General features: G+C 42.2%; 1 long non-coding RNA gene and 1 gene segment (V, D, J or C); both read right to left on the bottom strand.

The window, feature by feature from the left end:
* Window positions 1–12,934, bottom strand: part of LOC110132584 (immunoglobulin kappa constant-like) — an 87,407-nt gene extending 74,473 nt beyond the window's left edge. Inside the window, 1 exon segment of the C gene segment in view lies at window positions 12,847–12,934. Coding sequence covers window positions 12,847–12,895 — 49 coding nt within the window.
* A 7,406-nt stretch (window positions 12,935–20,340) lies between these two features.
* Window positions 20,341–23,539, bottom strand: LOC110132609 (uncharacterized). The gene is made up of 2 exons (XR_011492263.1): window positions 23,437–23,539; window positions 20,341–23,044 (listed from the first exon to the last, which is right to left on the bottom strand). It is a non-coding gene; the product is annotated as an uncharacterized lncRNA (long non-coding RNA).
* Between the last annotated feature and the right edge of the window lie 1,052 nt (window positions 23,540–24,591).

Here is a 24,591-nt window from a genome sequence, read left to right as displayed (position 1 = left end):
GATACTTTACAGTATATTTCTATATATTCTAAGTATATTTCATCCACAGCCAGGGTTCAGTGTCATCTTTTATCCAACAGGTTCTCAAGTCTCTTAATCTTAATTTATCAATCAGTTCTAAAGCCCATAGATCTATAGTCATGACCCTTCAGATTCTTTCAATGTGTTTTCTCCCTCTGCCCATTATATTTTGTCCTGTGAAAGACTAGAATGTCACATTGCTGTTCTCTTTCTATATATAATCCTTATTCAGTTTTTAAAACAGACTGTATTTGGAAGCACTCGGTTCTACAGTTGGCATCAAGTCACATGAAGTCTTTCCCCAAAATGATAAGAGAGCTCTCAGGTGGACTCCATAAACAAGGTGGGGGTCATATTTCCTTGTGAGTTTAATGTGTGACAAAGGAATTGCTTGCTAGCATCATTGACTACTAAAAACAACACATTCCACATCTATGAACACTGGTCTGACTCATGGACCAGGGGACACGGAATCTGCCAGATTTCAGAGGGGCCAGAAAAGCGAAGGGCTCTGCAGTAGGTTTAGCCTATGGTGCAAGCAGCCCTGCCTCCTGGACCAGTGAGGACACAGAGAGCAGATCAGAGACATCAGCCATCAGGACATAACTGACACTCAGAGAACACATGGATGAACAGGAGTCAAATATGGATTTCTTTCTAAACCAAAGCTAAGATAGGTCATACTGTGGGTCACAAGACAGTCAATAAAATTAAATGAATTCTAACTGTATAAAGTATATTCTACAAAAACAAGGAAATAATATTCAAAGTCAGTAACAGAAAGCAATCAGAAAAATCTTCAAATATTTGGAAAATAAATAAAAAACTGCTTTTAAAAAAGATAGAGTCAGAGAAGAACCCAAAGAGAAAAGTAGAGCTCATTGTGAATAGAAAAAAATTATTGTGTATCAAAACTTGCGGGAGGAAAGAAAGCTGAATTCATAGCAATAAACTTGTGTAGTAAAGATAAATTGCAATCAATCACCTTAGCTACCACTCTGATGTACTAGTAAAATTTTTTAAAAAGTTACAGTAAAAAACAAGGGTCTTCCATGAAGAGGGACGTGGCCATGCAGACTGTAACTCAGGTACAGTGACACAGGTGCAGCTTGTAGCACTAGAATCATCTCAGGGTGGGAAAAGGCATATTCCTAGCTTCAGATCTCCCGCCCATCTTTTTGTCTGGGTTGTTTGTTTGTTTTTTGATATTGAGCTGCATGAGGTCTCTGTATATTTTGCAGATTAACCCCTTTTCGATTGCTTCAGTTGCAAATGTTTTCTCCCATTCTGAGGGCTGGCTTTTTGCCTTGTTTATCGTTTCCTTTGTTGTGCAAAAGCTCTTTGCAAGTCAGACAGCAAAAGACAAATATCATATGATGTCGCTTACATGTAGAATCTTTAAAAAAGGTACAAATGAACCTCCAGAACAGAAATAGAGTCACAGACAGAGAAAATAAACTTATGATTACCAAGGGGAGAAGGAGAGGAGGGAGAAGCTGGGAGACTGGGGTTGCCATATACACACTAATATATGTAAAGTGCATGTTCATTCGCTTCAGTTGTGTCCGACTCTCTGCAACCGTGTGGAGTGTAGGCCTGCCAGGCTCCTCTGTCCATGGGGATTCTCCAGGCAAGATTACTGAAGTGGGTGGCCACACCCTCCTCCAGGGGATCTTCCCAACGCAGGGATAGAACCCATTTATAAAGTAGATAACTGTTAATAATAAGAACCCACTGTATAGCACAGAGAACTCTACTCAATACTCTATCATGACCTCTATGGGAAAAAAATCAAAAAGAGTAGATATATGTATACATATATGTAACTGATTCACGTTGCTGTATGGCAGAAACTCATAATACATTGCACATCAACTATACTCCAATAAAAATTAATTTTAAAAAGCGGCAAAAAGTGCACATTACTAGTTTCACAAGAGAAAATTTTGACAGTGGATAAACATCTTGAGTAATTACTCAGTGAATTCAGTGATGAGGAAAGTCAAAGAGGATTTTTAGACAATGTTACTATGGTTCCTTATATATGTGAGCTTTGAGCTGCTCAAAGGCCAAAAACCACTGTAGTGCAGGCAACTTTTTATTCTCCAGTTGGTTAGTGAGAGTGATGATCTGCTGGTAAAGTCATGAAGCGAGTGCCTTGAAGGGATTAAGTGGCAGTGGGGATGTCACAACCAGACTAGGGTGTCCTCCCGGCGACATGACTGAAATTCTGTGCAGCCATGAGGTCAGTAGGGAACCTAGTAGGTGCTCCTGGGAGACGCGGAAGCCATTGCTTGGAGGGAATACAGAGTGTGAGCACCCTTATGGGGAGAAAGATGGAGCTCAGGGAGGCTGTTCTAGTGATGCCTTGACCCCTGTTTACACAGAAGAGGTGCTCAGGCATAGGCCCCCACGACTGTGGTGTCTTCCTCAGGCTCCACAGACATTTCCACCTGAGCCCAGCCTGAGGACAGATTGTCCTCTGGGCACTGCTGCTGCTCCTGCCACCCTGAGGGTTGAGTCTCTGAAAAGCTTATGTTTGGGGCCATTATGCTGTGCAAGGTCCAGTGAGTGGCCTGCTCACAGAGGTATGTGCAGTGTCTCCACTATCCACATTGGTGATGGTAGTAAAACATCAAGAGAATTTTGGATGGATGTGTGTCTCCATTGTGACTATGTACAGAAATACCACTGAAATTTGCCATTTGTTTCTGTATGTGTTAGAAGCCTTGTATATGGGTGATTCTGAGGGACTTTCTAGTTAAGTATGGGCTTCTCAGATGGTGCTAGTGGTAAAGAACCAGCCTGCCAATGCAGGAGATGCAGGAGGTGGGAGTTCGACCCCTGGGCCAGGAAGATCCTCTGGAGGAGGGCTTAGCAACCCACTCCAGCATTCTTGCCTGGAGAATCCTGTGGCCAGAGGAGCGTGGCAGGCCACAGTCTACAGAGTTGTACAAAGTCAGACACCACTGAAGCAACTTAGCACGCATACACACTAATTAAGGATACAATTTTAATTGCAATCACTGTGGAACCCATTATTCTGAAATAGAAAATCATGTCTAATTTGTTTATTTCTTTAACCAGAAAGAGTATTATATTTTCCTAGCAATTTGGAATTATTTTACTTCAACCATAGCATGTCATGACACGTAACTCGCTGGCTCATTATTAATTCAGAGATATTTTTAGAACATTAAAGTATTCACTTTCTCTACAACAACAGTGGAAAAATTAGACGTTAGATGACATAAAATTGCAAACGTTAAAGATCCTTTTCCAGTTAGACTAATGTTTACTGTTGAGATGTAAACCAATGGCTACAGTCTATACTGGTTGGAGCAGTGGGGTGAACAATCTCACTGTGAAAGTGCAGATTGTTTGCAAAAACCCAGTGTACATGGGCCAGGACTTTAAGAAAGCAATGGGGACCCTACTTGTGGACACGGATGTTCAGGGTTAGTATCTGGGAGGGAATGTCCATCTCACTCTGATTCTTCCCAACTGATCTAGACAGGAGAACAACTTCTTCCCCACTAGTACTGACCCTCAGAATTTCCTCCAAAGAATATCATGAAGTTGAGCTGCTTCATGAACCGTTACATAATTGCAGTTCCCAAGTTACCTGTTTAGGAATGCTAGAATCAGCTTTTAGAATTGATCCTGGCAACAAGTGAATTAACTTTCAAAGAATACTTAAGTCAAAAGAAATTGCCAAGGAGAAAAATAATATATATGTTGTTCAGAGAGTTAATAGCTCAGTTTAAGACAGTAAGAATTTGATGAGACTTTTATGCCTAAATCAGTGATATGAAATACCTGAAACTCAGTTTTTTCAGTCTGGTGCATGTTCTACCATAGTTCTGTCTGTGTCTGTCTCTGTCTGTGTCTCTGTCTCTCTTCTTTGTCTGTCTGTCTCTGTCTGTCTGTCTCTCTCTATATATATATATTCATATAAAACAGCTTAGTCACAGGAGTTTTTGAGAAAAATATTCACTTGAGATGGTGGACAGTGTGAAAAAAGTGTGACTTTGTGTTTTTTTTTCTGAGTGATGCTCAGAAAACCTTTTCCTCTGTGGACTCAGGTAGAATCAGGTGCTATAGGATTTCCTGATTCCCTCAGCTCTGTGTGAGGACCTAAGACCCTCAATACCTGTGTGTTGGAAGCTACAGCCATGAGTCTACATGTCCAAAGGAGATGCTGTTTGTGAGAATTCGTGAGGAGAGCAATGACTGGCTCCTTTATTTGAATGTCTCAGGGTGGCCTGTGTCTATCACTGACACATTCCTTGGCTTTTACTTCTGAATGGTCCCCATGGAACAGGATTCTGGGCCACTAGTGCTCGGAGGACAGTCTGTCACAGCAGCTTCCTTAGGCAGACAAACAAGACCATTGTCCTGTGTCAGCCTGACGCAGGTCATGTTGAACTGAACAGTTCCGGAAAAATAGTGCCAATATCAAACTCTTTTTGTCCTGAAAACAGAATCTTGAAAATTGTCAAAGTAGAGTTTGCTGTCTTTTTAAAATTGGGTAATTTAAACCCAAGGCATACATGCTAAGTCACTTCAGTCTTGTCCATCTCTTTGCAACACTGTGGACTCTAGCCCTCCAGGTTCCTCTGGCCATGGGATTTCCCAGGCAAGAAAACTGGAATGGGTTGCCATGCCCTTCTCCAGGGGAATTTAAACCCAAAGAGAGGCTTAATTGACTATGAAGACAAATTAACTAATACAATACTCTGTAAGATTCCACAATAATGCTTGGTCTGCATATTCTCTTGGAAACATTCAAGAATAAAATTTTGAAAATGTTGAAATAATAACTGACCAAGGACGATGTTTGTCTTTAAACTCTGAACTTTCTGGACTAATCTCATCTGCTGAGAAAATCATGGTGTTGAGTTACTTGCAGAATGACATATGATCCGCATTTCACTAGTCACACTATTAGTTATGCTGTAATCTTATTCCATTTCCTTAAGCTTTCACTTTCTTTGACCTGGTCTTTTTCAGAAGGATTCTGGGCCTTCTATCTGGCTCTGAAGTTATCAAGACAAGGGGGATTTCTAGTATTGGCTAAACACAGGACGCCGCTGTGCTGAGAATTCCAGCACTTTATTTAACCATGTAGTAAAGAAGTTAAAAGAAATCCTTATAGTTTTGAAAAAGGGATATTTAAGACCCTGTGGAAAAAACATCAAAGCAAATGATGTAAACTGATACCTGAAGGCAGTTAAATTCTCTGTAATCACTTCTTTCCCTCCCTTGTTAACAGAGATGGAAAGATTAGAGCAGGAAAGACCCAGGGGTGAATGAAGTATTTAGTGGCCATTCCTCATATTATAATGAAAATACACTGCCTGCATCAGTATGTGAGAATGGTGATTTTCTGCCTTTAGGAAGCACTGGGCTCATGGGAGTGAATTTCACATTACTTAGTCACTTTTGACCAGAAGCCACGGATCACTCAAAGTCCAAATGCTCTTTGGAGCATCAACTGCCCCCATCTTTGTGTCCTTCCATAAATTTGCATATTGACTCTTCTAAAGCAGTGACCTGATCAGAGAATAATGGTCAGATATGGAAAATAAGTATATGAATGAAAAAGAAAATTAAATGATCCCATTACAAACACGCATCCTGGTCAGTTAGAAATATTTTCAATCCCACAGATTGGCTCTTCTCCTGGAATTCTCATAGACTTATGTTAAATGTAAAGCTGATTGCTAGAATGTTGAAAATCCATTATTCAAGGGAATCACACTAAAAGAGTTCATTATTTTATAACTATAAAGAGGAATTTGCTCTCACGCTTTTGGTTACGATGAAGTATATAAACAAAAAGATAAGAAACCTTTGATTCTATTACAGAAAAGAAAGCAAATAATTTGTGGTCACAACAACCCTGTTTGTACCCCTAAACAGGCAGCATCTTTTTGTTTGGAATTGAATAATAATGTTTCAAGAGTGAGTAAAATCATTTGTCTTCATATAATCGAATCTTCTAGTGTTGGTCATAACCAGAGTTTACTACACTCAGACCATGTAGGAAGAAAAAAAGACAGAATGAAAAACCTGTTGCAAAATGTGTCTCTGTTAACATTTGCAGAGAAAAAAGAGAACACAGTGAGATTAGAGAGAGAGAGAAGGAGAGAAGAGGAATAGTATGAACTACCATCCTCCTCATATCAAGATCTTCAAGGGGTGAGGCAAATAAAAACTTAAGACCAAAACTTGGAGCAGGATACACATGTGTGTATATTAGGACTTTGACCTGACTGTCCCTAGCACGTTTTGACATAAGGACCAGGTGAAAGTAGGTACAAATACAGATAGAATTTTCCCACTCAAGTGCTAGTTCAGAAGTTGTGTCAAGAGAGATGACTTGGGAACTCTTTCTGGGCTGCCTGGTGGCATTCTGGTTGTTGTCTGGTGGCTGATTTCCCTTAGTTGAGGTGCTGTCGAAATGACACTTCAGGGCATAAAACTAGGTACCAAATTTCTTGAAAAAATTTCCCGCAGTGATTAGAGAGTTCTCACATTGCTCCCTAAGCGGGTTGTAGATGTACATTCCCTTTCAGGGTGCTGAATATTTGTCTTTTTCTTAATGAAAATAATTGCCAGACAGCTTCTCTGGTTCTGGACACAGCATAATCCACATGCAGGAGGGCTGGTCTGGCTCCTGGACCAGGTGACATGGAATCTTCCAGATCTGAGTGGAGTCAGAAAAGCAAACTGCGCTCTGCAGCCTATGGTGCCAGCAGCCCTCCATGCGGTCCTGGAAAACACAGAAGACTTGATTGAAGACATCAATCATCTGGATCTGTTGACACTTAGAGCACTGAGGAAAAAGAGTAAAATGATTCCAAACCCACCTGACTTCAAAGTACAACAGGGAGCTTAGTGGATCCTCCAGGGGGAGCACGGCAGCCATTTCCTGGAGGGATGGTGGAGCATGAGCTCCATTAGTGGGGAGGAGGATGGAGGTTCTGGGAGGGCCGTTCCTGGGGGAACTCTGACCCCTGTTTACACAGAAGAGGACCCAGTGACTGTGACTAAGGCCTCCATGTGGCGCCTCCTCAAGGCCCTACACTCAGATCCATCTCAGCCCAGCCTGGTGTCAGCCTGTCTTCCTCTCACCGCAGCTACTCCTGCCATCCTAGGGCTGAGCCTCGTTGGGAAGATTCCATTTGGATCCTTATATTCTGCGTGGCCCAGGGAATGTCCTGCTCACAGATGTGTGTGCAGTGTCTCCAGGCTCCTCACTGCTGATTCAAATGAGAAATCAATAGACTCTTGAATAGAAACATGTCCTCTCCTTGAACATGTGATGAACATGTGTACACCCTGAATACTTGTGTTTCTTCATATGTGTTACAAATCCATGAACATAAAACACTTATTTCTAGATAAAATACAATTTTATTGATAACAATTTTCAAGATAATAATACAATTTTAATAGCATTTGCTGTGTAATCTCAAGCTGGAAAGGAGCTCATCTTTAGTAAGTTTTATTCCTTTAACCAGAAACAGGATTATATTGTTCAGGGAGATTTGGAATTAGTTTATGCCAATCATATGCTGTCAGAATATGTAACTAGCATGTCCAGTATTAGTTGGGAAATATTTTAGAGCGTTTAAAAACTGGGATCTATTTGAAGTACTCAGTTTCTACCAGGGAAGAATCTGCCTGCAATGCAGGAGACCCTGTTTTGATTCCTGGGTTGGGAAAACCCCCTGGAGAAGGGATAGGCTACCCACTCCAGTATTCTTGGGCTTCCCTGGTGGTCAGACAGTAAAAATGATGTCCACTGAGGCAATGATGCCATCCAACCATCTGTCAACTCCTTGTCCTCCTGCCCTCAATCTTTCCCAGCATCAGGTTCTTTTCCAATGAGTTGGCTCTTTGCATCAGGTGGCCAAGGTACTAGAGCCTAAACTTCAGCACCAATCCTTCCAATGAATATTCAGGATTGATTTCCTTTAGGATTGACTGGCTTGACCTCCTTGCTGTCCAAGGGACTCTCAAGAGTCTTCTCCAGCACCACAGTTCAAAACCATGAGTTCTTCGGCACTCAGCTTTCTTTATGATCCAACTCTCATATTTGTGCATCATATTACACTTTGATTTAAGAATGCTGAGTTTCCCTCTCTATGTGTTGATTTTTCTTCTTGTTTAAATATTTGTTTAAAGACCCTGTGTTTGTTCTTTTTCATTTTAATTGTGATATTAAAAACATACAGGAAAAACAGGCAAATATGTTAAGTATACAACCCATGAAGGTTTCCATATATCACTATCTGGATAAAATATCAAATACGTCATATCATACAGATTCCTGACTCTTGCACTTTGAAAACCACTGACTACTCCAACCAAGAACATGGGCATTCTGAAAGTTAGGGGAGAAGATGTCTACTTTCAGGGAAACCTGAGGTCCTGGTAGTCTAGGACAGAAGCAGGCGCTGAGATGCAGGGAACAGAGAAAAGGCATGAGTATGATTCAAAGCCAGGAAATTCTAGAACAGATTTAGTTGAACAAACTTAGAAGCTGTGGCTACGTGAAGTTCAAATTTCATCATGGTATTCTATCTCTAAAATGAGGATAATTTTCAGATTTTAAGAGAATATACATCATGATGATTAAGATTTTAAGACTAGGATTTTCTGCCAGAGAGACTGAGGGAAAGATAGTTATCTCAGAACCACTGAGAAAGTCCCTCCCTGGGGCCCCAACCCTGTCTATGAGCAAGTGTCTGAGTCTGGCAGGTCCATCCGTGTGGGGAAGGTCTGTGCTCCGGGGGACTGGAGAGCAGGTGGTCGGTCCTTCACAGTTAGTGATGCTGAGAGCGGAGCGAGAGTCAGCATGGAGCCGTCTGTGAGCATCTCAGCCAGCGGTCCAGACCCCGGGGAGCTCATGACAGGGCCTCCTGGGCTCTGGACCTGAGGGTGTTCCCACCTCCTTCCAGGGCTCCCCACCATTCCCTCCTCCCCCAGTTTGTTCTCCACGAGAGGAGCAGCTGCTCTGACCCCGATTCCCTGGGGGAAGCAGCGGCTCAGCTGAGCACAAGGGCTGAGCCCATGAGGGAGGGGTGTGTTTAGGGCCACGACATGTGCGGGTCCCAGTGAGGGTTCTGGGCACAGAAGTCACGTGCAGGGACCCCACCCTGGTGAGTGTGAGTGTGAATCTGTCCCAGACCCACAGTCACTGAGCCAGGCTGGCACCCCAGGAGCCTGGGGAACCCCTGTGATCAGTGGTTGAGGAGAGTATGTGGTTTGTGCCGGAAGCATGGCGGGCAGGGGTGTCCATTACTCTGGATGAGATGCGATGGCCTTCAGGAGATGGAGACGCTCCCTCCATGGCCACAGGCCAGAGGGAGGAGATGGCGTCAGCACCGCAGCCCCCCGGGAAAGTGGGGAAGAAAGGCAGTTAGTGTGAGTGCAAACATGGAACCGTAGTGATGAAGGAAAATAAATGATGTTGCTTATTCAGGTGTTTTTTTTTCACATGACTGTAATTCTGTGTATAAATTTTCTCTAGTTTTAAGTACCTATAACCTAAGCAACAACTAAAATATCCTTCAGTCAGTCAGTCAGTTCAGTCGTTCAGTCCTTAGGATGTAGATAAACCTAAGGACATGGGCATGATGTAATTATAACCTGGTATGATGTCAACATTTTGCCAAGTATATACTGCTGACTAGACCCCAAACAGCAAAGCACTGGCAGAAGCTCAACCAAGTCTCTTGTTAATGTATGTACTTAATTCTTCTTGGTTATTTTTAAAAGTTTCTGGTTTCATGAAAATATTCTACATCCTGTCATATGTGGCAAGCATATAATAAATAATTCCCCTCATAGCTACAAATCCTCTGGCTCTGTCTTGATGTCCATTATATTCCACCTGTGTTCATTGCCTTCTCTGAAACTATTTTTCCGTCTTGATAATGTATGCCTCCGTGTTTTAAAAAAAGTGAGACTGTACTGTATACACTTAATGTTTATGTAAATTAACATGCATATTTACCCTAAAAATGTTAGAGATGATTTTAGACCCTGGAATGATTTATGTCAATCAGAAATGATTTACTTTTGAATCTGGAAAAATGCTAGGTGTTGATCACTTTCATCCAATCAGGGAGACATGACCTGGAGGCTGGTCCTCAGCCTGGTGATTCCTTGCTGTTCCTGGTTCATCTCCTCTCCCAGGTGTGGCCCTTCCCCCATTCTACCTGAAGGCTTTGTTCTAATCAGGATCCAACCTTCTCTGGTGCCCATGGAGCCTTATTTCTATCTCTGACCACGGATATTACTGAAAGCTGTGCTTGGCTTTGAGGCCTCCACCATCTCTTTTTTTCCCTTAAAAATGTTTAGCTTTGAGGATCCCTTAGTGAGATAGCAAATGTGTTTAAGTGTCATTAAAGAGGAATAGGGCTCCCTTCCCTCGGCTTCACGACTTCTCAACTTGTCAAGTACCTCCTCTCTTTGCACTCCCTGTACATGAGATAGAAATTAATTACTAAGAATTTTCTTGAGTCTCCAGACAGTCCCCATACCTGTATAATTTGAGAGAAAGATTATCACTTACATAAGGAAATTCCAGGTGGAGTAAGGTGGGCACTAGCTGGAGCAGGCTGGGTTGGAGGAGGTGGAAGTTTGGGCTTTTAATAGGGTTGTGGAGGGACTTGGTAAAGGCACTTGTGTGGACTTGGGTTTGTGAGTTTTGAGTGTCTCTGTGGTTGGACAGATATAGGGCAAAGTGGATGCAGGAGAACAGGCTGAGAGGTGTCTTGATCCCATATTAACAATGGAGTCTGACTCCTTGCTACCTGGAGCCCCTCTGATGTGTACATAAAGACTCCGCTTGCCATTGCCAATGCAGGAGATCAGGTTCAATCCCTAGGTCAGGAGGATCCTCTCGAGCAGGGAATGGCAAACTGCTCCAGTATTCTTGCCTTGGAAATCCCACGGACAGAGCCTGGTGGGCTGTAGCCCACGGTGTCACAGAGTTGAACACAACCGAGCAACTAAACACAACAAATAAATATATCCCTTTTTTCCGAAACTTATACACTTCTTGGTTGGTTATAGAAAATACGATACTCCACAACTTAACAAAGTTGGAGTTACCAAAGATAAAGAGAATCTAAGGAATAATTTGAAATAAAGACACTGTGCAAAAGACCGTATCTCTCTAAGTACAAGATGAAGCAAACTGACAATGGAAACAAGTATTTACTGAGTGAAAACCTGGAGAATTCCATGGACAGAGGACCCGGGCAGGCTACAGTCCATGGGATTGCAAAGCCACGACTGAGCGACTCACACTGCTGCTCACTTTTCATTTTCACGTAAAAACTTTACCAGTCATATGACAACTATTTTGTATGTATTCATTTATTTAATTCTTATAACAAGTTTTAGCATTTTTATTGCTAAAGAAAATAAAATCTTTTATTTTCCTTCATTACCAATCAATAAACCAAGGGAAAAGGGCTTTACTGATGACGTTAGTGGTAAAGAACCCTCCTGCCAATGGGGAGATAGAAGAGATGCGGGTTTGATCCCTGGGTTGAGAAGATCCCCTGGAGAAGGAAATGGCAACTTACTCCAGTATTCTTGCCTGGCAAGTCCCATGGACAGAGGAGTATGGCAGTCTACAGTCCATGGTGTCACTAAGAATCAGACACAACTGAAATGACTTATCATGCATGCAAACCAAGGGAAAAAAGGTTAAATAAATCTCCAAATATATACAACTGTTAAATACAAGTCAAATTCTGAACAAGGATGCATGGTTGCATCCTTTTTGTCTCAGATGGGAGTAAATACCATTGTTATGTTTCTTTCCCTGAGCTTCCCTCCATATCACCCCAATGAGACAACGGTAACCTGGGTGAGAAGAAATACCTGACCTTTCACTCAGCCCCCCTTTCACAGAACTGGCTGCTATAGGACACAGAACCCCTCCAGTGCCTGCTGCTTCTGCCAGGACCAGGCTGTGCAGCTCATGGGACCTCAACACGTGGTGCCTGAAGAAGAGCTAAGACACTCATGATCCAGAGCCCTCACTGCAAACTCTTCCCCTGAGATCGCCACCTGTTACACAGACTCAGAACATCCGCTGTCAGTTCCCCAGAGAAGCTGCACTTTGAGCAGCTGAGCCACCCAGGCAGGGAGGTTTGTGTTCAGGACTGTATCACTGTGGGAGGATCATCTGTACCTTGATAACAGTAATAGACTCCAGCATCCTCAGCCTGCACACTGCTGATTGTCAGTGTGAAATCTGTCTCTGACCCACTGCCAGTGAACCTGTCTGGGACCCCAGTGTAACGGTTGGAAACCTGATAGATCAGACCCTGTGGTGACTGGCCTGGTTTATGTTGAAACCAACGCAAATAGGTTTTTCCATCACTATATTTCAGACTCTGAGTAGACTTGCAGGAGATGGAGACCGTCTCTCCAGGGGTGAAAGACAGGGAGAGCGGAGTCTGGGTCAGCACAACATCCCCACTGGATCCTAAAAGAAATGACAGAAAATTTTCAAGTTACATACAAATATTATGAGCTCTGATTATCATTTCCAATTTCTTTTTTTTTTCCAATTTCTTATTTTTGTTAGCTAAAACACTACTTTGTTTTACTCTCATTATCAATACTTTTCATCCATGCAACTAAAATGTACAATCACGATAATGACCCTGACATCCGTGAAGTGTAAAGAAGCTGCTAAACATCCCCGACATCATCCCCACTTCCTCTGTCACAGTCCTGAGCAGAGTACAGGCCCCCATCCTCCTCTCATCCCCGCTCTGTTCTTACCTGGGACCCAGAGCAGGAGGAGCCCCAGGAGCTGAGCAGGGAACCTCATGTTCAGAAGTTTGAACTGAGGAGTCCTGATAAGTCAGAGCAGGATCAGAGCTGAGCTTTTATCTCAGACTTGCAGGGGAAGATCCTCCCTGGGGAACGACATGCAAATCTCCTGGTGGGGGCAGCGGAGTAGACAGAGCCAGAGGGAGGGTGGGAGGGGTCAAACACAAGCAAAATGAAATAAAGCTCTTGTGTGTTTAGATGAATACCATTAGCTAAAGTTTATACTTCTTGAAACAGTGGGAAGAAGAATCTCACTGAGAAAGTGCACATTGACTGTCAGGACACAGTGTACGTGACCTGGGGCTCTAAGAAAGCACTGAAGACCCTGACATGTAGACAGGAGTGTCCAGGGTCAATAGTCAGAAGGGGACCACCGTCTTGCTTTTCTTCCCAGATGATCTAGATAACAGAGCAGCTAGTACTGACCTTTAGAAATTTCTCCAAACAACAGTAGGTGAGCTGGTTCAAAACCTTTCCAATAACTGCAAGTCTCAAGTTACCTGTTTAAGAATGTTGAAATTGGGTGTTAGAACTAGTCTTTTCCTGGCACCTAGTGAATTAAATTTCAAAGACACTTAAGTCAAAAGAAATTGACGGGGGAAAAATCATATAGCTCGTGCAGAAAGTTGATAGTTCAGTTCAAGATAAGGAAAAATGTGTAAGAGTTTTATGTGAAAGGAAATATCAAATGAAATATCAAAAACCCAGTTCCTTCAACCTAGTGTTCTTGCCTGGAGAATCCCAGGCACTGAAGTGACTTAGCAGCAGCAGTAGCAGTGCATATGCTACCATAATTCTATCTGAGTCTGTCTTTGTCTCTGTTTCTGTCTCTCTCTGTCTTTCTGTCTGTCTCTCAATATATCTATATGTATATATGTTGCTGTTTTTCTTTTTCTTTTTTTTCATTTATTTTTATTAGTTGGAGGCTAATTACTTTACAATATTGTAGTGGTTTTTGTCATACATTGACTTGAATTAGCCTTGGATTTACATGTGTTCCCCACCCCGATCCCCCCTCCCACCTCCCCTTCCACCCGTTCCCTCTGGTCTTCCCAGTGCACCAGGCCCGAGCACTTGTCTCATGCATCCAACATGTTGCTGTTTTTCTTTAGTTGCTGCGATGTATCAAACTCTTTGCGACACTGAGGACTGCAGGCCACCCACCAGGCTCCTCTGTCCATGGGATTTCGCGTGCAAAAATACTGGAGTGGGATGCCATTTCCTTTTTCAGGGGATCCCCCCAACCAGGAAGCCACATATATGTATGTATGTATGTATGTATATACATATGTGTATATATATATAGTCAAAGAAGTTCTTGAGGAAAAAGTTCACTTGAGATGATGGGACAACATGAAAAATGTATGACTGTGTTTTCTTTTTACCCAGAGGTGCTTCAAGAGAACTCTTCCTCTGTTAACTCTTTCTCATCAAGTAGAACCAGTTTCCACAGGATTTCCTGGTTCTTGTCAGTTCTGTGTGAAAAACTAAGGCTCTCACTGCCTATATGTTGGAAGCCACAGTCATGAGCCTGCATTTCAAAAGGCAATGGTGTTTGTGAGAAGAGCAATGATTGGATTCTTTATTTGAATGTCTCAGTGTGGTCTGTGTCTATCACTGTCACCTTTCTGGGCTTTTATTTAAGTCCGGTTCTTATGGAATCGGGCCCCAGGCCACCAGTGCTCAGGGAATCAGTCTATCACACCAGCTTTTATTAAATAGGGAAACTACAGGACTATTCTCATGGGTCAGCCTGATGCGGGTCATGATGGATTGAACAGTTCCTGAAAAATAATGACAATGTCAAATTCCTTTTGTCCTGAAAACAGAATCTTGGAAATTATAAAAGCAGACTTTGCTTTCTTAGACTTTGGGCAATTTAAATCCAAAATGAGACTAAACTAATGAAGACAAATGAACTAATACAATATCCTGCAAGATTCCATAATAATATTTGGTCTTTATATTCTCTGGGAAATACTCAAGAATAAAAATTTTGAAAAACGTTGAAAAGATAACTGAGCAAAAATGATGTTTGCCTTTCAACTCCGAACTTTATGGTAATAATCTCATTCACTCAAAAAAAGCCATGGTGTAGAGGTAGATAAAGAATTTTATATGTTCCATAGTTCACCAAAGTGTAACTCACCCTTTTATTTATTTATACTTCTTTAAGTTTTTGCTTTCTCTGATCTTGTGTTTTTCAAAAAAAATTATCCTGGGTTTTCTTCCTGCTTTCTGAAGCTACCAAGACAAATAGGGGTTTCTAGTAGGTGGCAGGCTGCTGTTCTGAAAATTCCAGCCCTCTAATTAATGATGCAGTGAACCAAGTCAAAAGATAAGCATCTGAAAGAAAAGCAAACAAATACAAAACAAAGTGAAGAAGCTATTAGAAATATTAATGCTAGTTTTATATGAATCCTTTAGCATCTATTAAAGTAAGAGTTGCTTTTATGTACTATTACTGGTTGAATTCTGTTCTCCTAAAAATTATAGTGACGTTTTAGACTCCAGGACCTCTGAACATGACATTATTTAGAAAATAGCCAGTATTGATTTAATTTGGTGATCATGATGTGGTCACACTGTGCTATGGTGGGCCTTTAATATAAGTGGCCTTCTAAGGAGAGGAGAAAGGACACAAAGATGGAGATCCAGAGAAGAGACCATGTGAAGACAGACGCAGTGACTGGACTTATGGTGCCAATGGTTAAGGAGACCCTGGGGCCCAGGAAAGGGAAAAAGGTGAGGAGTGCTTTCACCTCAGAGGGTAGCTGATCTAGCCTGGACAACAGCTGGTTTCATTCCTCAGGTCTTCAGTCCTGACAGAATACCTTTCTGTTGTTTTAGCCCATCAATCTCTAGTACTTTCTTAAAGAAGTCTTAAGCAACAAATAAATTCAGTCCTGAGAATGGAAACATAAATTGTGGGGAAAAGAATTAAAGTGAGAATTCTGTGGTGTTTTCTTTTATGACAAATCAAGTTTTCAGAAACTCCTTTTACAAAATATTCTTTAAGATGGATGAATTTCAGAGAGAATTTGTCTCTTTTGTGAACTTACTAGAAAACTTTTAAAGGTCTCTATTAATGCTTGTCTTATCTCATAGGGAACTATCCTAAGATCTACAGAAAATGTAAAACTCTCTTAAAAATTGATTCTCTGTCAGGAAAAAAGTCTTTAAAATATTCCTCTCCTACTTTAGACAGAAAGTATAAGATTTCTCATTCTAAAAAACACTCTCTGCCTCATGTATGTTAGCAAACCAGGCTGAGGCCTGTAAACAAAACTAAATAGCAGCCCACACTAGTCATGTGACACCACCCAGCAATAAGGAAAGTTTTTCAGGGTTGAATGTATAACCTCCATAAGTTCCAGGTGAGGGGCAGGCCTCTGTGAGTCTCCAATCTTGACTGTAGTCAACTGAATGAGGAAGGCCTTAGGCAGGCAGCTTCATTGTACTTTTGTCTCTGTTGTCAGATACTATTAGTTTCAGTTCCTTAAAACTAGAAGCCAGTGTATGATATGCATGACTTGGAGACTGTCCTGTTGGTGTTTGAGTTTGTTTTCCTGCTGTCATTTTTCTTTGGAATGAAGATTGTGACTGTGACAGCCTCTGTGCAGGGTTTTCTGCAGACCTGGCCACCCTCTCAGACAAACCCATGCTGCCAGGGCAAGGTTAGAGACACGCAGAGGCCTGTTCACCTCCTGGATCCAAACCCGGATCCCTTATGTGAACAGGTGAGAGATTGTCACTGAGGAAGAGTTGAGAGCGGTCCACCCGGCAGAGGGCGCTCCCTGCCACAGGTGGGCTGGGCTAGATCCTGCACCCAAAGGCATCTGTGATGTCCAGGGAGCTGGTTGCCTTTCAACCTGAAAGCAAATTTGTCACCCACAGTCCATGGAAAAGCATTTTAGTTTCTAGGAAGCAAAGAAAAGTCTATGTGACTGTATTTATCCTCTGACTTGTATAAGCTTTCTCAAAACACAGGTGAAGCAGGTTTGATGCCATGCCTCTCTGTTTTGCATCATTAAGTCCTTACTTTCCATGGTCATGATAGGATTGGTATCTAAATGTTTGACTCAGTTTTGTTTGCTTTCTCTTAAAATAAGTAAAATATTCCATAGATCTACACAACTGATCAATAGGATGAGTGAGGAAATCGTGTGCTGGAGATGGAGCCTTTGTCCATAAATGTTACACTATGTGCTGTATCCCACTCACCCATCGATGAACTGGACAAAGTACGACAATAATTCCATTGCATTGCCCACCCGAGCTTTCTCTGCCATATAAGCTCTTCATGTCCTCTGGGATCTTCACTCAAAATATATTCTTCTAAAAAGGCACAGATTCTCTGAATGTTTAATATTTTTCACTGTCTACATGTGGTTTTTTTCTTTGACCTCTAAGAACGTCTAGTTCACTTGAGAAATGGGGAGTGGAGAACACTGGAAGATTTTAGGCAACAAATCACAGATTCTAGCCCCTTAAGTTTGAGTTGAAGCTGCCTTTGAATGAGAATTTTTATGGTATCCCAAGATTGCAAGGGAAATAATTTTCTCCAATTTTTCATCCAGATAAGCAGGTGTACATGTAAAAAAGGAAACTATAAGCTGAGAATTCTCAAATTTAATGCTTTTTTTTTTTAACCGATTCATGATTTCAGGAGTTTACAAATCCTTATATAGAAGGGATATTCAAGACATTGTGGGGAAAAAATCAAGTTAAATCACTTAAACTGATATCTAAAATCAACTGAATTCTCTGTAACCATTTCTTTTCATCTGCCATTAACTCAAATGAAAGGTTCTGAACAGGAAAGACACAAGGGATGAATAAAATATTCTGTGGCCATTCCTCATCTTAAAAGAAAAACACATTGCCTTCATGAGTAAGTGAGAGTGGTTCTTCTCTGCCTTAAGGAAGTACTGGGCTCATAGGAGTGAACTTCGTGTCTACCTAGTCACTTGGACCAAGACCAGGACCGACGTCCAAGCGCTCTCTGAAGCATCAGCTGACCCCATCTTTTGGTGCTTTCAGAAATTTGCATGTTGGCTTCTCTTTAAAACAGTTCCCAGACCAAGGAGAGAATAAGAATCAGACATTAAAAATAAATACATATGTTGAATATTAACTAGTACAATATTTGCACTCCCTGAAGGAGATATGAAGGTATAAGATTAAGGAAGAACTATAGCCTATGATAAATTGCTGGAAACTTCCTGTGCAGATGTTACTCATATTCCATACCCTTGTCCTAGTCAATCAGAAACATCATGATTCCACAGATTGTCTCTCTGCCCTGGTATCCTCACAGCCTATGTGAATTATAAAACCAGTTATTAGCATGTATAGAAATCTATTATTCCAGGTAATTGCCCCAAAATAATTTATTATTTTATAAGGAAGACAACTTGTTTATTCTATTATAAAAATATAGCAAATAATTGCTAGTCACAATCAACCTAAACATGCAAAACCTCTTTGTTTGAAACAGACAATCATGTTTCAAAGTTCAGTCAAATCATTGTCAAGGTATAAACTAAACTTCTGGGCTTCCCTGGTGGCTCAGTCAGTAAAGAAACCAGCTGCAGTGCAGGAGATTCAGGATCGATCCCTGGGTCAGTAAGATCGCAGAGGAAGGCATGCCAACACACTCCAGTATTCTTGCCTGATGAGTCCCATGGACAGGGGAGTCTGGTGGGCTGCCGTCCATAGGGTCACAAGAGGTGGACATGATGGAAGCGACCAAGCACTCATGCACAAGCTCAACTGCTAGTGTTGGTCACTACACTTCTAGTGTTGGGAGTTCATGACACTTAGAACATAGAGAAAAAAGAGAGAATGAGAAGCAGGTGAGAAAATATGTCTATGTTAAAGAATTGCAGAAATAAAAGAAAACAGATTTAGAGAGAGCACAATAGAAGGAGAGAGGAGGCATAAAGTGAATTTCCAGCCTCGCAGCATCAAAACCTTCAAGGTGATAGGCAAATGAAGAGAGACTTAGGAACAAAACATGCAATGTGTGTTAGAAAATGGACTTGACTGCCTCCTGGTACGCTTTTGACACAAGGCCCAGGTGACAGCAGATTCACGCAAAGATAGGTCCAACTTAAACCCTCCTAACTGGAGCACCTGTTCAGAAATTGTGTCAAAACAAAGTTGTCTGCAATGACTTGGGAATCTTTTCGGGCTGCTTGGTGATTTTCTGGTCATTGTGTAGTTGATGATCTCCCTTGGTTGTCCAGATTATATTTCTGGACAAGAACACTTGATACCAAATTGCACAAAAAATTTTCCCCCAATGGTCAGAGAGCTTTCATGGGTCCCATAAACAAGACTGGGATGTGCATCACTTTCCAGGGTGTTGAATGTGTCTTTTTCTGAAAGGAATTGTCTGACAGCCTCTATGACTTCTGGACACTACATAGTCCCCATGTAGGAGGGCTGGTCTGGCTCATGGACCAGGTGACATTGAATCTGCCAGATTTCAGAGGGCTGTGCAGTAGGTTCAGCCTGCGGTGCGAGCAGCCCTGCCTCCGGGCCAGTGCGGACACAGAGAGCTGATCAAAGACATCAGCCCTCTGGACATAAGCGACACTCAGAGATCAGCCTGCTGAGCAACAGGAAACACATCAGGGAACCTAGTGGATGCTCCAGGGGGACATGGCAGCCCTTCCCTGGAGGGACTGTGGGGTGTGAGCTCCCTTAGTCAGAAGGAAGGAAGAGGCTGTGGGAGGCTGTCCTAGTGATGCCCTGACCTCTGTTTACAAAGAAGAGGACTCAGTGCCTGTGACCAAGATGCTCATGGTCTCTTTCTTGAGGCTCTAAGGCCATTTCCACTAGAGCCCATCCTGGTGTCAGCTCATCCTCTGGACACTGCAGCTGCTCCTGCCACCATGAGAAGCTGAGTCTCTATGGTAAGTTTGTGTTTGGATCTTTATACACCATTCAGGGTCCAGTGAGTTTCCTGCTCAGAGAAAAACATGCAGCATCTCCAGGCTCCTCACTGATGATTGTAGCAAGAAGTCAAGTGAATTGGTATAAAACTGTTCCTACTGTGAATATGTGTAGAAATACCTGCTGAAGTCCAGCGGTTCTCTGCATGTGTTACAAATTCTGTATGTATACTCTTTCTTACAATTTCTATTATAATCAAGAATCCAGTTTTAATTGCACTTGCTATGAAATCCATTATCTGTAAAGGAATGACCTCTAATAAGTTTTATCCTCTTAACCAGAAACAGTGTTATGCAGTCCAGGTGGAATTTGAAATTATTTAATGCAATCCATCCATGTCAGAGAATGTGACTAGCATACCTGTGATAAGCTCAGAAGTATTTTTAGAGTATTTCTAAAAATGGGATCTATTTGAAGTATTCACATTCTATACATCTATCACTAGAAACAGGAGTCAGATGCACTTTTAGGAAACGAACATTCATGGGAACACAAAGTATTTCTTTATTGCTTGATTTTCTTGTTTTTATGGCAATATAGTACCAAGATTCTAAGCTCCAAAAGTGATCCTGATAAAAATGTGACATAAATCTCCATGCTGCTGCTGCTGCTGCTAAGTCGCTTCAGTCTTGTCTGACTCTGAGACCCCATAGACGGCAGCCCACCAGGCTCCTCTGTCCCTAGGATTCTCCAGACAAGAATACTGGAGTGGGTTGCCATTTCCTTCTCCAATGCAGGAAAGTGAAAAGTGAAAGTGAAATCGCTCAGTCATGTCCAACTCTTCATGACCCCATGGACTATAGCCTACCAGGCTCCTCCGTCCATGGGGTTTTCCAGGCAAGAGTACTGGAGTGGGTTGCCATTTCCTTCTTCAAAAATCTCAATGAACGCTGGACAATTTGGAAATCTATCCACTGAAAAAGTTACCAATAAAGAAAATGTAAAGTGGAAAATTCATATTTGTATATTATCAGGGTAAAATGGAAAGCATAAGAATTAGATGACTTGAAATAACAAAGGAAAGTTTACATTCCTTTCTTGTTGAGCCAGTGTTTACCCAACATTTTGCTCTTATATTGTTTTCCAAAATTTCATGTGGACAGAAGCTCTGACTTGGGTCAAGTGCAGCAACCCAGCTGGAAACCATAAATCCACCTGAGGTGTGAGGCCTCATAAGGCAACTTCCTTGAGAGAGGAGAGTCCCGAAATCTGAGTCAGCATTCAGACTAGGGGTGCTGGGTCAGAAAACAGAAACCTGCTACTTATTCAGACTTTTTCTTTTTCTCTACTCACGGCTGCTGTGTGCATCCTTAATACTTGTCTGAATGCTGGAAGTGGGTCTCTGTCTCCTCGGCATCTGCCAGCTTTTGCACCCTTTGGACATTCCCTGTCACTGGTGGGAGCACCTCCCCAACCCAATCACATGGCGTCTGCTGGACCACCTTCAGGAGCAAGTACTTCTGGAGACTGCTCAGCTGAGTTCAGTTGACAGTGACTAGGTGACATGACCTTAGGTCTCTGCACAGGAACATCACTGAGCCCTTGATGATGGAAGATCTCAAGCCCTGGCCACACACTCATTTCCTGTGACAAGTGCAGTGGCCGAGACACAACAGGGGCTTCCCAGGTGGCACTAGTGGTGAGGAGCCCGCCTGCCAAAGCAGGAGACATAAGAGACATGGTTTCGATCCCTGAGTTGGGAAGATCTCCTGGAGGAGGGCATGGCAACCCACTCCAGTATTCTTGCCTGGAGAATCCCACGGACAGAGGAGCCTGGAAGGCTACGGTCCACAGGGTCCCACAGAGTTGGACATGACTGGAGTGACTTAGCAACAGCATACACAACCAGGAAACCAGGCGGAGGGCCCTTCCTCCTCGTGATTCCATAAAGAACACACTGGGTTTTCTCTCTAGGTTCTTTTTAGCAGTCCTCAACAGCACCGCCATTTTTAATCCCACGGAACAGAAGCCAAAGAGCAGTATGCGCAGTTGTGTTTGTCAACTTGATTCCATTTACATTTCTATTCCTGCAGTCTTCCCACAGCTTAAAATTCTTAACTTTTGAGAAAAAGAACTTGGCATATTATTCTGTATCCTTCCAATATTCTTTGGTGTAAATTCTATACCCTACCCCTTCCAGTTTATGTTATTTAAAAAAGATTTTAAACCCAGTTTAAGGAATTCTAATACTCATATTTTTTTTCTCTGAAAGTTAATTGAGATAAATCAGAGGTGTTAGCATTAAGATATTGTGCTTGCTATCGTTTCAAAAAAAAAATTGAACATTCATAACTCCAAATTTTCACTAAATTTTCCCCACTAATTCTGTCTGGGGACTGCTTGTAGGGGCTGTGATTTGACACATGATGAAGAAATAGGAAGATATGTAGGAAAAGAGGAGATTCAGAAAGTGTAGAAAGTGAAAGAAAAACTATTTTTAAATATTATGACATTTTATCTTCCTAAAAATCCCACCATCTATTCTGCTACAAGTCTGCCTCACTGTCTCCCTGATATACTGACTGTATTGGTTCTACATGTCACTGTACACAAGGGGGAAAGAAGGATGACCTCTCACTCACCTCTCCCTCTTCAGGTCTGTTGGCTCAGAGGACACTTAGACCCTCAATTCTCCTGCTGGTGCTGTCACTCAAGAACCCACATGGGGCCTTAACCTGTGTTGTCTGAAGTTGAGCAAAGACACTTCATCACCTTCCTGAGCCCTCAGACACATTCTGTTCCCCTGGGTCTCCAGCATCTTCCTCCTACACAGACTGGAGACTCTGCTCACCTGCTCACCACACAGTCAGCACATGTGAGCTGCAGGGCCACCAGGAGAGGGGGGTTTATGATCGGGGCTGAATCACTGTGGGAGGAGTTTCTTTACTTTGCTGGCAGTAATAAACTCCAGCATCCTCAGCCTCCACCCTGCTGATTTTGAGGGTGAAATCTGTCCCTGACCCACTGCCAGTGAACCTGTCTGAGACTCCAGAGGCCCGGTTAGAAGCTACATAGATCAGGAGTTGTGGAGACTGGCTGGGCTTCTGCACATACCAGTGCAAAAGACTGTTTCCATAACTATCTTCGAGGCTCTTACTGGCTCTGCAGGAGATGGAGGCCATCTCTCCAGGGATGACAGACAGGGAGCGTGGAGTCTGGGTCAGAACAATAGCCCCACCGAATCCTAAAAGAATTAGAGAAAAGTACAAGATTTCAGACAAAATTAAGAAGTAATTTTCAGAATTTCCCAGTTTACTTCAGACTAAATTATTATTTCTTTTTAATTCTAATTAATATCTAACATTTCTAGTTTCAAAATAATCCACGATTCACAATGTAAAAAGAGATTTCTAGGAGTCATGCACACTTGCCCACACTTTGTATCTATACAGTGTTGGGCAGAGCACACCTACTTGTTTCCTCTGTATTTATCCTCATTCTCATATTGCTGAATATCACATGCCCTTCAGAGGGCGAGGTGTGCATCTAACATAGGGGCAAAGACACAGGAAGAGCAATGCTGCCCCCAGAGCTCAGCCCCCATCCTCTTCCTCATTCCCTCTTCTCCTCCCTTACCTGGGACCCAGAGCAGGAGGAGCCCCAGGACTGAGCAGGAAACCTCATGTTCAGAAGTTTGAACTGAGGAGTCCTGATAAGTCAGAGTAGGATCAGAGCTGAGCTTTTATCTCAGACTTGCAAGGGAAGATCCTCCCTGGGGAACAACATGCAAATCCCCTGGTAGGGGCAGTAGCATGGACTGAGCCCAAAAGGGATGGGAGACTCATGAGAGCAAAGGGAGAAAAAGTGTCTCTGTGTGGAAGGAAGACCTTCAACCTCAATATGGATGCAGTTCACAATTTTTAAGAGTAAATGGCACAGTTAAATGTGTCTTTCCATTTACCATCCCCCCCATTCTCTAGTTTCTTAGAACTTTTGCATTCATGTTGTTGTAGTTCAGTTGCTAAATGGTGTCTGACTCTTTGCAACCATACAAACTGCAGCAAACTGGGCTTCCCTGTCCTTCACCATTTCCTAGAGTTTGCTCAAACTCATGTCATTGAGCCAATGATACCATCCAACCATCTTTTGCTGCCTTTTCCTCTTGTCCTCAATCTTTCCTAGCATCAAGATCTTTTCCAATGAGTCAGCTCTTCCAGTCAGATGGCCAACATATTGTAACTTCAGCATCAGTCCTTCCAATGAATATTCAGGGTTGATTTCCTTTAGCATTTATCTGGTTACATCTTCTTGCTGTCCAAGGGACTCTCAAGAGTCTTCTCCAGAACCACAGTTCAAAAGCATCGGTTCTTCAGCACTAAGCCTTCTTTACGATCCAACTCTCACATCTGTACATCATATTACACTTCTACTTAAGAATGCTGAGCTTCCCTGAATATGTGCTGATGTTCATTCTTTTTAAACTATTTGTTTTAAACTCCGGATTTGTTCTTTTTCAATTTAGTTGTGATATTAAAAAGCATACAGAAAGAATGGGCAGATATACTAAGTATATAACACATGAAAGTTGACATATATCACTATCTGGATAAAAATATAAACTATGTCACACTCTACAGATATCTCACTCTTAGACTTTGAAAACCACTAACTAAACCACTCCCAACCAAGCACTGAGTTGCTTGGTAACTGAGAGTTAGAGGAGAAGATGTCTCCCTTCAGGGAAACCTGAGGTCATGGTAGTCTAGGACAGAAGCAGGAGCTGAGATGTGT

Source organism: Odocoileus virginianus, chromosome 2 (assembly GCF_023699985.2).
Source record: "Odocoileus virginianus isolate 20LAN1187 ecotype Illinois chromosome 2, Ovbor_1.2, whole genome shotgun sequence".
Classification (NCBI taxonomy): Eukaryota; Metazoa; Chordata; class Mammalia; order Artiodactyla; family Cervidae; genus Odocoileus; species Odocoileus virginianus.
The sequence above is the reverse complement of the archived record's forward strand: the minus strand, read 5'-3'. Positions and strand labels throughout refer to the sequence as shown.